The sequence below is a fragment of the Buteo buteo genome, chromosome 3 (assembly GCF_964188355.1).
Source record: "Buteo buteo chromosome 3, bButBut1.hap1.1, whole genome shotgun sequence".
Taxonomy (NCBI): Eukaryota; Metazoa; Chordata; class Aves; order Accipitriformes; family Accipitridae; genus Buteo; species Buteo buteo.
In genome coordinates, this window is record NC_134173.1 from 20046798 (window position 1) to 20061446 (window position 14649).

Below are 14649 nucleotides of genomic sequence, written 5' to 3' on the forward strand. Positions count from 1 at the left end.
AAAAAAAAATTAAATGTACCACTGAAACAAAAACATACAAAAGAGAAAGTGTCTTATGAGCCTAGTCATGGTTGCTATTCAAAGCAAGTGGTTAACTGCAAGCTCACTTTTTACTGACAGCTACTATTCTGAATTTCCAAGCTGGTAACTGGCCACTCAGGTACCTCTCTTCTAATGGATAAATCAAATAACTTAGCAAAGGGATTTTCAGATCATCTTTTTCTGATTTTTGAAAGTTCACCTGCACTGCAGGATCCCTCAGGAACGCATTCAGTTTCTGCTAAAAGGCCAGCCACACACATTTCATGCAGCATTTAAATCCCAGGTAAGCAATCCACAGACTGCAGACAGCCCTTTTTCAAGAGCAACTGACGTGAAAAATGGGACCTATTTTGTTCTGCTTTATTGAAACCAGAGACATCCCCAAATCAGAGTTATTTAAAACATTTATTAGCGTTAATCATTGTAGGTTAAATAAAACACAAAAACTACATTTTAGGGAAAAAAAATATTATTAGATATGATACAATTAATATGTAAAACAGAAGGTAAAGTATTAACAGATTGCAGCATCCCATACATGAAGCGAGTGGGTCCAGCCCAGTCAAAGCCCTTATATAAACAAAACAGAGGAAGAGTACTTAGCAGGTGGTTTTAAATTGACAATTTATCACTGACTCTGGTTTAAATAATTAAGGGTAGGATAGTAAAACGTATCATCATTGTACTGAAAAGGTCTGATTGTAGTCAGAGTGCTCACATATCTAGTCTTTCTAGTCACGCGTATTACCACGTGCCGTGAAGGATTAGTGAAGAGAAGGGATGACAGGTGACTTTTCTAGGTGTTGATACATACCCATGTTACACTGCAGCACTTTAGGTAGACCTGCTGTACCACAAACAAAAATAATCAACTTTTTTTTCTTTTCTTTTCTTTTTTTTTTCCTTTGGAGTGTCAGTTTATTACTTCTGAGTCCCAATTCTTGGATAATAGTGGCCTTTTTTAGATTTCTCAGTCTGCAAGACAAACTTTTTCTACAATATGCCATTTTCATGCATAAGAATGGCAAGTCAACAATTGTACCTATGCATGTCTCCATCTTCTTGCTACCTTTGATCCATAACTTTAAGTTCATAAAGTTGAAATGATCATTAACAAAAAAATAGACTTACAGAATACAACGTGCAGTATATGAGAACCAGACATAGTGAAAAAACACTACATGTCAGCATAACAATATAAAACTGTACTTATATATACACACATATGCAGAGCATATATGAAAACTAGTTCCTTCATAACCTTGTTTTTAAACTAGTTCATGACAAGCCATAAAAGCAAGTCACCCACAACTGGACAGTCACAGTCTTGAGTCACGGTGCAAACAAGCTCCACCAAACATCCTTGGCAGTGCAGCCTGTGCCTCAGTCCTGCTGCCAGCTCTCTTGAGAAAACAAAACTTGGACAAATCCAGCACCAGCTGGCCAACCTAGAACTGCAGCATTATTATTATTAATCATTATTATTATTATTATTAGAGTAAATCAGCTACAGTCAGGTGCTCCTGTACAGTAATTTAGCTCTTCACAAGCCATTAACTATAAGAGGAATTCCGATTGCTGCTGAAACTTTTGACTCCACATTTGGGTTTTTTTTGTATGTCATTCTTATGGCTGTTTGTGAAGGGTGGTGGTACTTTCCAAGCAACACAGGCAACAAAAGGAAGCAGAAATCATGAATTTTACATTTGAAAATCACAATTTTTCCCCCACTTAAGAGGCATGCTCAAACTGCACTTCAGCTTTGACAAACAGCAGAGAGGCAACCCCATCATCGAAGGCGAGCCTTGTCTTCAAAAATGCGAGCTGCTCTGCACAGCACAGTGGCCTGTTATTTTTTTCACCTGTGACTTCAGAGATCCATCCCTACTGAAGCTCACTGTAACCCAAAGCTCAAGAACTTATACAATCAGAATCCTTATTCATTTAAATCTTTTTCTTGACTAAAAGCAGAATAAGGTAATTTAGATTTGGCCCACCAAATGCAAAAAAATCTTTGAGCCTACTTAGCCAGCATTTGAATTTTAAGATCTGCCAGAGATCCACTGTAACAACTTCCAATTTTAAACTATTTTAACATATAACTCATAAACCTGTTCTGATTCACATACAGCTCAAGGGCAGCTGTGAGAGCTGGCTGTTCAGGACAATATCCCAAACAGATCAGCATCAATTGCCAGTTCTAGCATAAATTAGAGTGTACAAGGTATTTGCAGAATTGTCTTACAAAGCTTTCAGGCACCTCACATAGGGTTTAATGAGTTTTGAGATGTCACATTAAAAAAAAAAAATGCTGCAAAAATTTATGAAAGCTTAAAAATCAGTTATGCATAACTATTATAGGTTGAACTAAAATTTATGACATCTTTAAAAACGTGGGTTTGATCTCACCTTGTTTTCTTGGTAATAGGTCTAGCCTTTTACTGGGTTTTATTTAGGAAGAACCACATCTCTTGCAGCATTGGGTCATAGATCCCATCAATTATGTGAATCTGTGATGTTGCTAAGTTTGATATTTCTTTAGTGCTGAAGGCCAGGTTAACTTCTCCCTCCCCAGCCAGGTGAAAGAGACAGGCACCCCTGGCAGACTTGCTTGTACTAGGATGGGATGAAATGTTCCCTAAAGGAGCCTGTCCCACTCCCCAACTACCAGCAATGACGATTGCTGAATTTTCACTTAAATAACCCTGGACTATCTGTAAAATAGTTGCTGCAATGAAGCAGCAGCACAGATCATATCTCAGCACAGGTGACAAAAGTTTACCCAAAATATCCTTTCTCATGGTAGCTATCTGAGTCTGTGTATTATCCCAGGGGGTATTTTCAAGTATAAGTACTTTCAAAGGAGTCCAAAATATCTGAGAAATGGATTATATGTGAAAAAAACAATGCAGTTTAGATTCTTAGATAAAATCCAGTGGGACATTTCCCACCTAAAACTACTTCAAGCCCTCTGAAGACAAAGAAATGTTCCCATTGATTTAATCTGGCTCTGTTCCAAGCCCTAATAATTACTGTCATTTTATCAAAGCAATCTCACAACCAGGCAATAAGGTCTGGTTTTTATGTATAAACATGGAAACCCAGCTCTAGCCTGCCTGTTCATGATTTATTACGGAAAGTTGTTTTTCCATTTTGTTCGCTTTTTGTAAGTCCCCCAACAAAGGTGCAGTGAGGTTAACTTTCCTCCTAAGAGAGCAAATTAATGTTGTGGGATGCAGGCTGGGCTTTGGTTTTGAAGCCTGCATTTCTTACCCTAGTTCTGATTTCCAGTGAAATTGATGAAGATGATAAATTTGGATTCTATCATCTCAGTCATGCACATTCATAAAAGATGGAAATGAAGAACGCATACAGTTTTACATTATTTCTAGTTCATAACCACCTATTGGGATTCTTTTTTCCTACACTGTACTTTCAAGTGCATCAAGCTTCAAAGGTATCATGCAGTGGGTCTTCCATACTGCATCCCCACACAAGTGAGGAGACTACTCCACAAATTCACGGAATTACATTTGTAAAGAAACATTCTGGTTTGTTTTATTAGTTTCCAGCCTTTAACCCCAAATTGTATTGTGCTCTCTTAAACTGTTTTTGTATCATTCATCCAACTTGAAGACTTCTTGGAGTGCAGCAGGGGGACCAAAAGGAGTGGGGCACTGTGGCACCCTCTTTTAGAAACCAAGGAAGCGGCATCTTTGAGCAGAGACAACTTTGGTCTGGGGCAGAGAGTTGGAGGAAACCTGGTAATTAGTGGAGATTAAGCTGGCATTTATATTCTTTTTATGATTTTAGTAATTAATGAAGCCTACGCCCTGGAAAGGGAATCAATTCAGGCAAAGCACAGCAGCTGCATCTTCGCTTCTTTCTGGAGCAGACTGGAACTGCATGGGGTCCAGCAGTCTCCTTCATGACAACTCCTCCTTTCACATACACACAGCACCTCCTGACACAGATTTTGACTTCTGGCCTGTAAAAATTGCACTCGCTCATCCTTTGGATCCATTTTTTTCTGGTTAGCAAATTGAGTCCATTTCTTGATGTTTACTGAAAGTATGAGATGAAGCTATAGATTTAGAAAAATACCAAAGTAGAGTCCAGCTAGAAAGATGGCAGAGAAACTGTAAGCAAAAATTCAGGCTTTAGGGTTTTTTTTCACCCTATTATTACAGAGAGAACTCTAAAAAAACATGCCAAGTCCACTTTGCAATGTAAAAGAAGTTTTTGCAGCAAATCTAAATTTTATATATAAAAGGATCTTTTTATTAAAAAAAAAACCAAACCAAAAAACCAGTCATTGGTTTAAACAGAGAATCAGAGTACTGCGTCATTGTAATTTTGACAGGATATTAGAGAGGATTTTCCAACTAGGTTTTGCAAAATCCCTTTGAAGTAAAGCTTTCTGCTTCTGGTCCTTGCATTATTGCTCATGGGAAGTATTGAAATTACTGCTTTCAAGATAAGGAGCGACGTCGCTGAGATCATGAAGTCCTTTCCCAGTGAAAAAAGCAAATGGTGCTGTTTTTCAAGTAAATCTAAAAAGACCAAGTTGGGTCAGCAGCATCGCCTACCCGTTTGTGAAGTCTGCTTTCCAAGTTTGATTGCTCCATTGTTACTGTTTTCATGAGGATCTAAGGGTGGAATTTGCCGACCTGAAACACACAAGGAGACAGTGAATTCAATTTTCATAATGTAGTAAACAACACGTGCAGGTAACAGAATGATTTAGCTTGCATAAGAATTACATCTGTGAAAATTCACCAGAAAACAACTGTCTCCTGTGTACCTTGAATCTTTTCCCTTGCATCCTGCTTATGAAAGAAGATTTTCACATTTTAAAAAATTTATGAAATATGGCTATTGAGAATGCATGAAGTACACTGAAATTATGTTATCCATGTATTAAAAAAAGTTATCTTACTGAGCACCTTACAACTACAAGAAAATTCTTGGCTTTCTCCTAATTCCACTTAAATGTGAAAGGTGCTAGTTTAACGAGATCTTGCCTGTCCTAAATCTGCATGGCATTTAGTCCTTGTACACTAGAGTTTTACAAAGCACTGTAACTAAACACATGCTGCCTATACTTGAAAAACAAATCTGTTGTTTTCATTGAATCCCTCCCTTCTTTGAGGGGTACTCGTGTCTTTCCAGTTGACAGCTCTGATTGCTTAACACCACCACCCCCAGCCCCAATCTCTCCTGACCTTTTAATCATCTTATGGGGTGATTACTTTAAGTGTTGAAAGAATTTCGGCCATCACAGGAGAGCTAGAGATCTCTCCCAGGGGCAGAAGGCACTGCTCCAACTCCCTCCCCTGTGTGCACTTTCAGTACTGCTGCATCTTTTGTCTAACTGGCTTCCTGCTCATGGACTACATACAATGTGCTTAATAATTAGAATTATAAATGGAAAAACAAGGTCTTCCCAGGTCCCATCTATCCTCTGTCTCTGGTGTGGGCCTGGCTTTTCCTTTAAACCCACTGCCCGATCCCTCCATCAGTATCTCAGAGAGCTCACAGTCATGGTAACATACTTTCTCATTACCTTGTGGATTTCCTGGAAATTTTTTCTGAAGTTGAATCTACTTTCTATGAATTGCTCCTGGTTTTACTATTACCCATGTTAAATAACAGAGTTAAAATATTAAACATTTGTTTGTTTTATGCCACTTTCAGAGAGCATAAAGTTCCTGTGAACAGCTCATCATAATCCAGGTGGATTTTACAGTTTAGATTTCCCCACCCTTTGCTGCATTTATTCACAGCTCTCTCTTGCCAAATGTTCTATGAATTATGTACCTATGTTGAAGCCCAAGTCCTACAAATTACTTGGGGGAATGGTTGTGGGAGGGCAAGTTAAAAGTATTCAGGTAAAACCCAATCACAATGAAATCAAACAGCAAAATTTAATCTGTAAAACTTGTCCCTAAATTACCTTTGGTCAAGCCTATCAAAATCTTACCTCTCTTAAGTCAGTCAGTTCTGAACAGGTATGTTATACAACAAAAGTGTTACTTGTGAAGCAGATAATCTTGGGTGTTTGTACAACTGGCTAAGAGGGGGGAAATTCCTCACATTACTAAGCTAAAGATACTGTAATTGGTCCAACAGAGTGAGAAATGGTTATCTTGAAAGCTGAAGCATGTGTAAGCACTGACATTACAATGCTGCACTCGATTCGGGTCACTAAAATATTAACTTCACACTGCTTACATTCTGTTTGGACTTCATGTTTGTAAGTGCCCTTTCAAAGTAAAATAAAAAGCAGAATGGGTGGTTGTAGACACAGCTGTTACTTGTATTAGTTCCATTGGCTTTGTTTGGAGACAAAGAGAATCCACTAATTCTTAAAACTCTAGAGAATATGAAGAATGTAGTATCTGTGAGAGGCTTTCCAAGAAGGTAACACTGTCATTGTAGAGACCTGCAGAGAACTTCTGCATTAGGTACTTACTATTTCCAAAGTGCTTTCAACTCAGTGCCAGCTAAAACAAAGCCCTGTCAACCTGACTCAGACCACGATGTAGCTAAAAGAATTGGAATCTACAGACACAGTTTCCATAAGATACCATTAGGCAAATACTCTCTAAATGTTTGGTTCTTCTAACAGCAAGTTTGGAAGAGAGTTTTAACATGCAAACTACCTTAACTTTGATTTTAGAAGTCCACATTAAACAATCATGTTACCTCTATTTGTTTTGCCATCAGCGTTTCTTATGAGCTTCAAGTCTTTTCTACAGTACTCTTGATGTATATGCAAAGAAGCAGGCAAACTTATCTTTAGAGCAAAAACATTGCAGGCTTCAAGGTCAGTGAGCACTTTGTCCAGTTCAGACCAGGACACGATATATGTTGTAAAGAATCACATTGATTTATTTCATTTCTCAAGATGATAAAAACCACACAGATAATGACAAATAATAAAGAGAAAAAGTCTCTAGACATAATATCTGCTGATTAGTTATTCTGGCCTTTAAACTTAAGTAGTGTTTGTCATTTACTAGCCATGTTTCTGCTGTTTGGATACCACCCACCACTCCCCCCCTCCCCCTCCAAATTCAATGCAAGGAAATAAACCTTTGAACAGTCAAGTTTGAGAATATCTTCTTTTAGTAGGTGAGTTTTCTCTCACTTATTATTTCTCTTATTACCAGATTTATTAAACCATCAAGTTAAATCATTTTAGTTTTAGTAACAAGATTTATCCCCGCCAAAGCAGCTTTTACCACCTGATGCGCAGCTGACAGGAGTAACTCTCTTGGAGCATAAAACTCAGTCACCAACACCTGAGAACAAGCTCCACAGCAAATAATACAGTGATTTGTTCCCAACAGGCAGGGGAATTGAATAAAAATAATCAGTCAGAAATCTACTTGACCAATGGTCTCTCCCTGGGCCTCCTTGACAGCTAGTCTCACAGCAGACGCTGTAACAGAGAAAGGTTTAAGTAGCAGCAGAACACTAAGGATGAGCAGTAAGATGCTGAGCCTGCATCTACACTTCCTGCTTCTAAACCAGCTCAATCACTATTCCTACCTAAAAGCACTGTGATCATCTCATCTTGTCATTCAGCTCGTGATAAATATGGCATCATATTGCTGACACCAACTAAAATATAGCTGGCACTGAGTCAGGATCAACAGAGGTCATAAACTGAATTAATTTTAGAAAGTATCTACTCATTTAAAATGTATATCTCACTGGCATACATCATCTCTGTTCCAGAGCAATAAAAAAATCCCCCTGTATTAGATAGCATAAACAATGTTGTAGGTTCTTTCTTTCATACAGTTGATGCCAGAAAGGAGCAGTAGTGCTCTGACATCCAGCCCTGCAATTCTCCCACTGAAGTAGTAATGAAGATTAAGACAATTCCTCTTCAAACCAAAGACAGCTCTGTTAAGACAGAGTCAGCTCCAACGGTCCATGAGATATTGAAATCTTCTGTTGCTTAACTTAAAGATGACAAACTAGACCATAAATAGAGTCTTTTCTCCATTTTGCAGAGCAAGACACAACTAGCCAGCTTGCCAAAGACCACCAACAGCACATCTTAGGATTCCAACTGAAACGGTCAATCGCACAGAGAAAAACAGATGCACATACATTTATCTAAGAACTCTGCAGCTGAACTAGTGAAATGAAGAACTTGGGGATATATTATTACTGAGACAGTATAAAAGTTCCATATGGTTCCCATTGCTGATATTTCTATGGAGTGAGGTCTACTGACTGCAATTTAAAAATTAGATTTTTCACTTTAATTAAATATCTGATTATATATTTTGGTTTCATTTCACTAATGTTTAGACCATGTTTCACAGATTTTGTGCACCAAAACTGTTTGTAAACATGCACCTCTACAGATTCCTCCAGAAGTCTTGCTGTCCTCCATGATCTCATTCCAGCAAACACACCACGGTGTGTAAAAATAATAAGTGTCACAAGAGACTGCTCAAATGTAAGGTTACAGAAATTGTCATGGTTCTGAAGTGAACCATCCAGGTTAACAGGTGGGAAGCACTAAATCAATTGCATCTCCTCCTTTCTAGCACAGTTGAGTTGGGCTGAGGCAGTCCAGGATGAAGGTCAGAGTCTTCTCCAAGGCCTGCTAAGAGTTCCAACTCCAGCTATTGAATCTGAGACTTGTTAAAGAGATTAATTGGCACCCTGGGAGTTGCGGTTCTGAGAGTGCCAGAGGCAAAGAGATTGGGAAATTGGAGGGTGGGACGAGGTAAACAAAATGGGAAGGGAGAAAAATGAAGACTGGAGCAGGGAAGCAAGAGAGACAACAGGGACTGGGTGACAGCTCTGCAAGCAGAACTTGAAGGCAGGCAGATGGAGATTGCTCTGCTGCAGCTAGAAGCAGGACACATCACCACAGTAATAAAATCTGCTTTGTTCCTTTTTGAACGCAATGCTCCAGTTATAAGCTGTGACATCCATTAGCTCAGAAAAATCAGGCTTGGAGTTGGGATTTTTAATTTTGTTTGCTTTTTTAACATTAAACTAGTTTCATTATTGACCTGTACAAGACTGCGTGAAAAGTTGGAAACAGCCTTAAAGTTGAGTGTAACAGAAAAACCCAACTGGTTACCATGCTGATAAAGGGACAACCACAACATTGGATTGAACAGATACTCAGTGTGTAGGGGAAAGGAAAACAGATGTGATGTGATCAACCTGAGCTGGCACATCCAGATGATGAAGTCCAAGTCCCAAAGAAGCACAGTCCTAACACGTAACACAACTACAACAATTCTGCTAAGGGTAAGAGGCCAGACATCACAGTACTGCACAGTGGCTTTCTGCACATTGGTCCCATCTGTTCTCTGTCTGAAAATCACGTACAACTGAATTTTTTTTAGGGGACTGAAGGAAGGGGAGATTTTTGCTAGTGCTGGATGTGAAATCCATTTCACTTGGCTCCAGAGCAGCAGCCTGACAGCCACCACAGCATCCTGAGGATGTGACTGCTGTGGCTTGCCTGAGAAAAGGCAGACTTCTTCAAGCATTGGTACAACAGCTATACAATGGCCAGAACCTCCTCGTAAAATTGCTGGCTGTATCACAGCAAGGTAAGCCCCCGCAAAGCATTGCTCTCTACAAATCACATCAATAAAGCACAGCGATCTGTGAAGGCATGGCAGAATGAGGCAGGCATGTCTTATCCAACAGTTTTGGCATTCTGCACCTGTAGGACTTACAACAGTCACACTTCTTATCTCCCCAAATCCTTTCATCCTTTGAAACCAGTTTCATTGGTATTTTAGAAGTTCCCCATCTCTCTCATGTAGTTTATAAAGCTTGACCCGCTAGTCAGTCTCTATTTTCTTTTTCTCCTCCATACTTGCAGTGAAGCAGGATCTCCCCAACTGACAGAGATGACTGCTGTATACTTCAAGTTGTAAGTTTTCATGCAAGATAGCACATATTTACAATAAAGTATATTGCATAACTAAACATAGTTAAGTTGCAATTATTTAAAGACTTCTAGTAGCATATCTAATAGCATCTCCATGCAAGAAAAAAAAGCAGCTTTTTTTTTTTTTTTAAAGGATATTGCATAGATTGCTTACACTGAAGTTCTTGCCAGGGAAACAGCAATACAACTAAATTTTGCCCATTTAATTAAAATCTGCAGAAAAAACCCCACCAAGATTTAAATCTTACATGCATCAAAGTAAACAACAGAATTCCTAATTACTTTAATTACTAAGAGATCCAACCTTGATTTGAGGTCCTGCTGCAATTAACTTTGGGCTGTTTTGGTTTATTTACTAGCTTACATTGAAGAGCTCTCCTGTGGTTGGAAAGAAATCCAGGACCTCACAAGTTTAAGACTAGTCCAAAGGCCAATAAGTTTTCCTTCATTTATTAAAATTTGAAAGCAAGAGGACAACTAATCCTAGAAATACAGGGAGCATAAACTGTAAAGAATATAATCTCAAACACTTGTAAGTTAGGACAAGGTTTTTCCATCCTTTCACAGTAGGTGAATACCCTCTACAAAAAAATCAGTCATGAGCTTAGGCTGCCTTAAAAATGGCATGTATGAATTGCTTTGCAACATAAACATGCTTGCTTTTCTTAAAATGTCTTTCATAGACCTCTTCACAGTAGTTCACAGATATCTGCACGTCAGCAGGTAACAGGATGAAAAACACCAAACTTCAAAAATTGTCCATCTGCAATTCCACCCATCCAAGTCCATTCGAGTCAGTGCAAACATCGAATGTCCACTGGTAAGGATCCCTCCCCCTTCCAGAGACAGACATTTCACACATCCCTCTCTAGTTTGTCCAGTATACAACTGGTTAAACTGTAAACTCCAGAGGTTGGGTTTGTTGTTTTTTTTTAATCTCCTAGTATTTCTAGGAAACAAGTATTTGGGTTACATTAAATATTCAATATACGAGCTGCTGGCAAGGCATCAGAAAATCAATAGCTTCACACATTTATAACTGAGCATTTACCACATGAAAGGTTGTATACTGAGACAGAAACCATCTCCTCTAATTAGGAAGTCTCATCTAGGAAGAACATCCTAATCTGGATTTTTAAACACCAGCCTGTCTCTCCTTCTCGTAGTGCTAGCATCAGTAAGACTGAGCGTGCTAACGACCCTTTACACACTTTCTGTAGAGCAATTCTGATAACCTTATTCCTCACTTCCCTCTCACCCTCGATGGAAGATGCTGAAATGCTTCAATCTTGCCCCCTTTGGTAGTACACCAACCTCCAACATTTGCCAGACTCCAAAAAAGTAATGCATGCCCATCTTTTTTTTTTTTTTTCTTAAGCACAGGTTTATTTCATATTTCACTTGGCTAGGTATTCTTCAGCAGTTTACTCATCCCACTGCCTGTTTACCTTTGGACCTACTGATGCAGACTGGTATTAACCTGGGAGGTACAGTCTCAGCTCTATCGTTTATAGAGGATGGCTTCTATGTAATCTTCTCTTTTGTATCTGTGGCACCTTCATGCTAAGGTAACAGGCAATACACGCAGGCTGAAGAGAAACAGCTGGACATGTACTAGATTTGAATAAGGTAACGAAGGCTTGAGTTGTTAAATGAACGGTGTGATTGCTACTAAACGTTCAATGAATGGTATGAAAGCAAGGATGTGACCACTACTAAATGACAGTGCACTTGGGGCACCTGTCACTGAAAACCAGCCAGTTTTAATAGGTAAGCTGCCTTCTCAGGCACAAGCAGCGGTCAGTGGACTAAAGCCCCACAACCAAGAAAGGGCAATAGAGAACTGGTACAACCCCCTGGCACAGGCACAACTTTATACTGTATTATACTGCTATCGTATAATACATTCCTGGCGTTTTTGCTGCTGCTGAAGTATAAACCAGCAACAAGGAGCTGCTGTGCCTACGATTCTTCTAAGGCTGGGAATAAAAAATTAATAACATTTGATCCTATAGACACTCAGCTATTAAAAAAGAACTACTGAAACACATGAAAAACCACTAAAATCTTAAGCCCTTTTTATGTCAAAAACCTTTCAAGAAAGATATTGGGAAAAATTTAGCCCAAGTGGAGAATATACAACTGTACTAAAAATATTCTTGTCTTGTTTGCAGAGAAATAAAACAGCCATGTGATGTTTCACAATCACAGCAAGCCTTCAGTCAGGCACTGCTAAATGTAACCAGGGCAGGTGTAGTGGCTTGCCACCTGAAATCACAGGGGTTCAACAGACAGCCAGGAGCTGCATCCCATTACACAGCTCAGTGAAAACTCTCCAGCGCAGAGAACAATGAGTTTGCTGACTCCTGTGCTCAGACTTCATCCTCAGCCTCCTGCCAGATTTGCCCCATCTTCAAAAAAATCAGAAACTTTTACCAATTCTAGTCTTTAACATCTTGTATTTTCTTGAGAAGAATTAAGGACAATGGATTTGTGTTGAGACTGTGTTATTAAGACATTCCTCAAAGCAGTCAAATCCTCAAATCCTAAGAGAAACTTATTTTAAAAAAATCTTTTAAAAATACTGTAATATAATAAGCTTACAAATGAAGTGATCTGTCTATAATCTCTATCATTTTTCCAAGATTTATCTGGCTGTCAGCAAAACATCCCAGTTCCCCTTTTATTTTCTGCCTTCTTTATATCATTATGTTGAGTAATTTTTTCCCATTATACTATTTCACTCTGTTCACAACATTTTCCCTGAAAAAGAGACAGTTGTTAGACACCTTAGGAAGCAAAAATTATTATGTTAAAATACCCCTGGGAAATGAAAAGCATCAGCAAGCAGGAGGTAAATTTTTTTGGCTAAATTAAGATGTAGTCTACCCTTTCTGTTTGGGGTATCAATTTCAAGGTTTTTAATGGAGAAATTCTCTACACATGTTGGACTATGATTCCAAATCCAGGCTGTAAAATAGACAACACATACAGTTTACCTACAAAATCCAATGTAAACAGAAGTTGCTGTTTCCCTCATCAGAGGCTGGAGAGCTGCACCATGCCCTTCTACAGCAGCACCAAGAGAAGGGTGCGAACTCTTGGGCAGTGTGAAAGCAAAACTGAAGCTGCAGCATGACTTCTAGGGCACCACACAAATAAAATTGGACAACAGGGTAGGAAACACAGCCACAGAGGGACTTCATACGCTGAAAAGGCAGAAATGCTGCCATGCAACTTGGGCATAGACAGACCTTTTTTGGAAATTGCACAAAGACTTAAGTGGTGTAAAACATCAGAAAGTTATCGATACTCTCTGCCCAGTCACAATCATACTAATTAATTCTCCTGCTAATTAAGCATTTTTCACTTGGTTTCCACTATATTTCTATAAACATACACTACCAACTCTCTCCTTTCTCTCTGCTGAGTACTTGATAAGGTCATGAGTACATCCACCGAGACCAAATATTTCTATATATAGAAATAATTTCCTGTGGAATTAAGTGCACTTGCCTGGGTATCTAGTTCATACTAAACTTAATTTAGCTGATTTTCCTCATCTATTATATCCATTATTAGGGACAGTATACGCTGCCAGCTGCAGCATTGCCTATCAAAGACAGAAACTAATTATCTAATTATGTGGCAAGGATGAGTTCCTCCTCGAGAACATTCACAACCATCAGACGCAGACAATCAAGTAAACTATCACAAGGAAGAACTGGTTCCTCCAGCCAGCCATTTTACACACTCCTCCTTTTTTTAAAGGAGGTAAAAGAAAGGTAGCGTATTCTAGGAATATCAGTTCTCAGTAACCATTCCAAATACATCCCATGCAAGTGAAGCAAACACTTGAACAGGTCCTGTCTCAGGCAAAGTGTGGTAGATAATATGAGTTGATTATGAATGTGTGAAATAAAATAAAATACTTTAGGGAAACAAAGTTGAGTTTCTGGATGTGCTGTCTCCTAGGCCTCTCCACCCCAAAACAGGATTCAGGGAGAGGAGGCACCACCAGTAGTGGAAGAGAATCAAGTCATGGAGCTCTTAAGAAATCTCAACCCATAGAAGCCTGAGGATGCAGAGGGAGGAAGCCAATATCACTGCAAGGCTGTTCTTTATCATTCCTATCCTTTTTGAAAGGTTGTGGAGAATGACGGAGGTGCCCTATGACTGAAGAAAGGTGATTGTTATACCTGACTTCAAAAAGGGCAATAACAAGCCATGGATCTACAGGCTGGTTAGCCTCACTCTGCTTCCTGGAAAAAACACAGGGCAACATTCTCTCCGAAGCTGCTTCTGAGCACATGAAGGTGAAGAAGGTGATCAGGACCAGTCAGCATGGACTTACCAAGGGTAAACCATGTCCAGCCAACCTGGTTGCCCTAAATGACAGTATGACTGGATCTGTGATTGAGGGAGAGCATTGGATGTTGTCTACCTTGACTTTAGTAAGGCTTTAGATACTCTCTCCTACAGCATCCTAGTATATCCAAGCTGGGATGTTATAGCCTAGATAGGCAGACTGTTAGCTGTGTGAAAAATTGGCTGGATCATCAGACTTAAAGGCCAGTGGTTAACAGCATGTATCTACCTGTAGGCCAGTTACAAGTGGAGTACCTTGCTTAACACCTTTTATCAGTGGCCTGAAGGAGGAA

The 14649-nt window shown here is 39.2% G+C and overlaps 1 protein-coding gene across 2 annotated transcripts in view; it reads right to left on the reverse strand.

Moving 5' to 3' along the window:
• Positions 1–428: 428 nt before the first annotated feature.
• RAB31 (RAB31, member RAS oncogene family) overlaps positions 429–14649 on the reverse strand; it is a 70226-nt gene continuing 56005 nt past the window's right edge. For both annotated transcript variants that reach the window (XM_075022985.1, XM_075022986.1), the window contains exon 7: positions 429–4712. In XM_075022985.1, coding sequence (XP_074879086.1) covers positions 4615–4712 — 98 coding nt within the window. In that variant the 3' untranslated portion in view covers positions 429–4614. The remainder of the gene's footprint in view (positions 4713–14649) is intronic.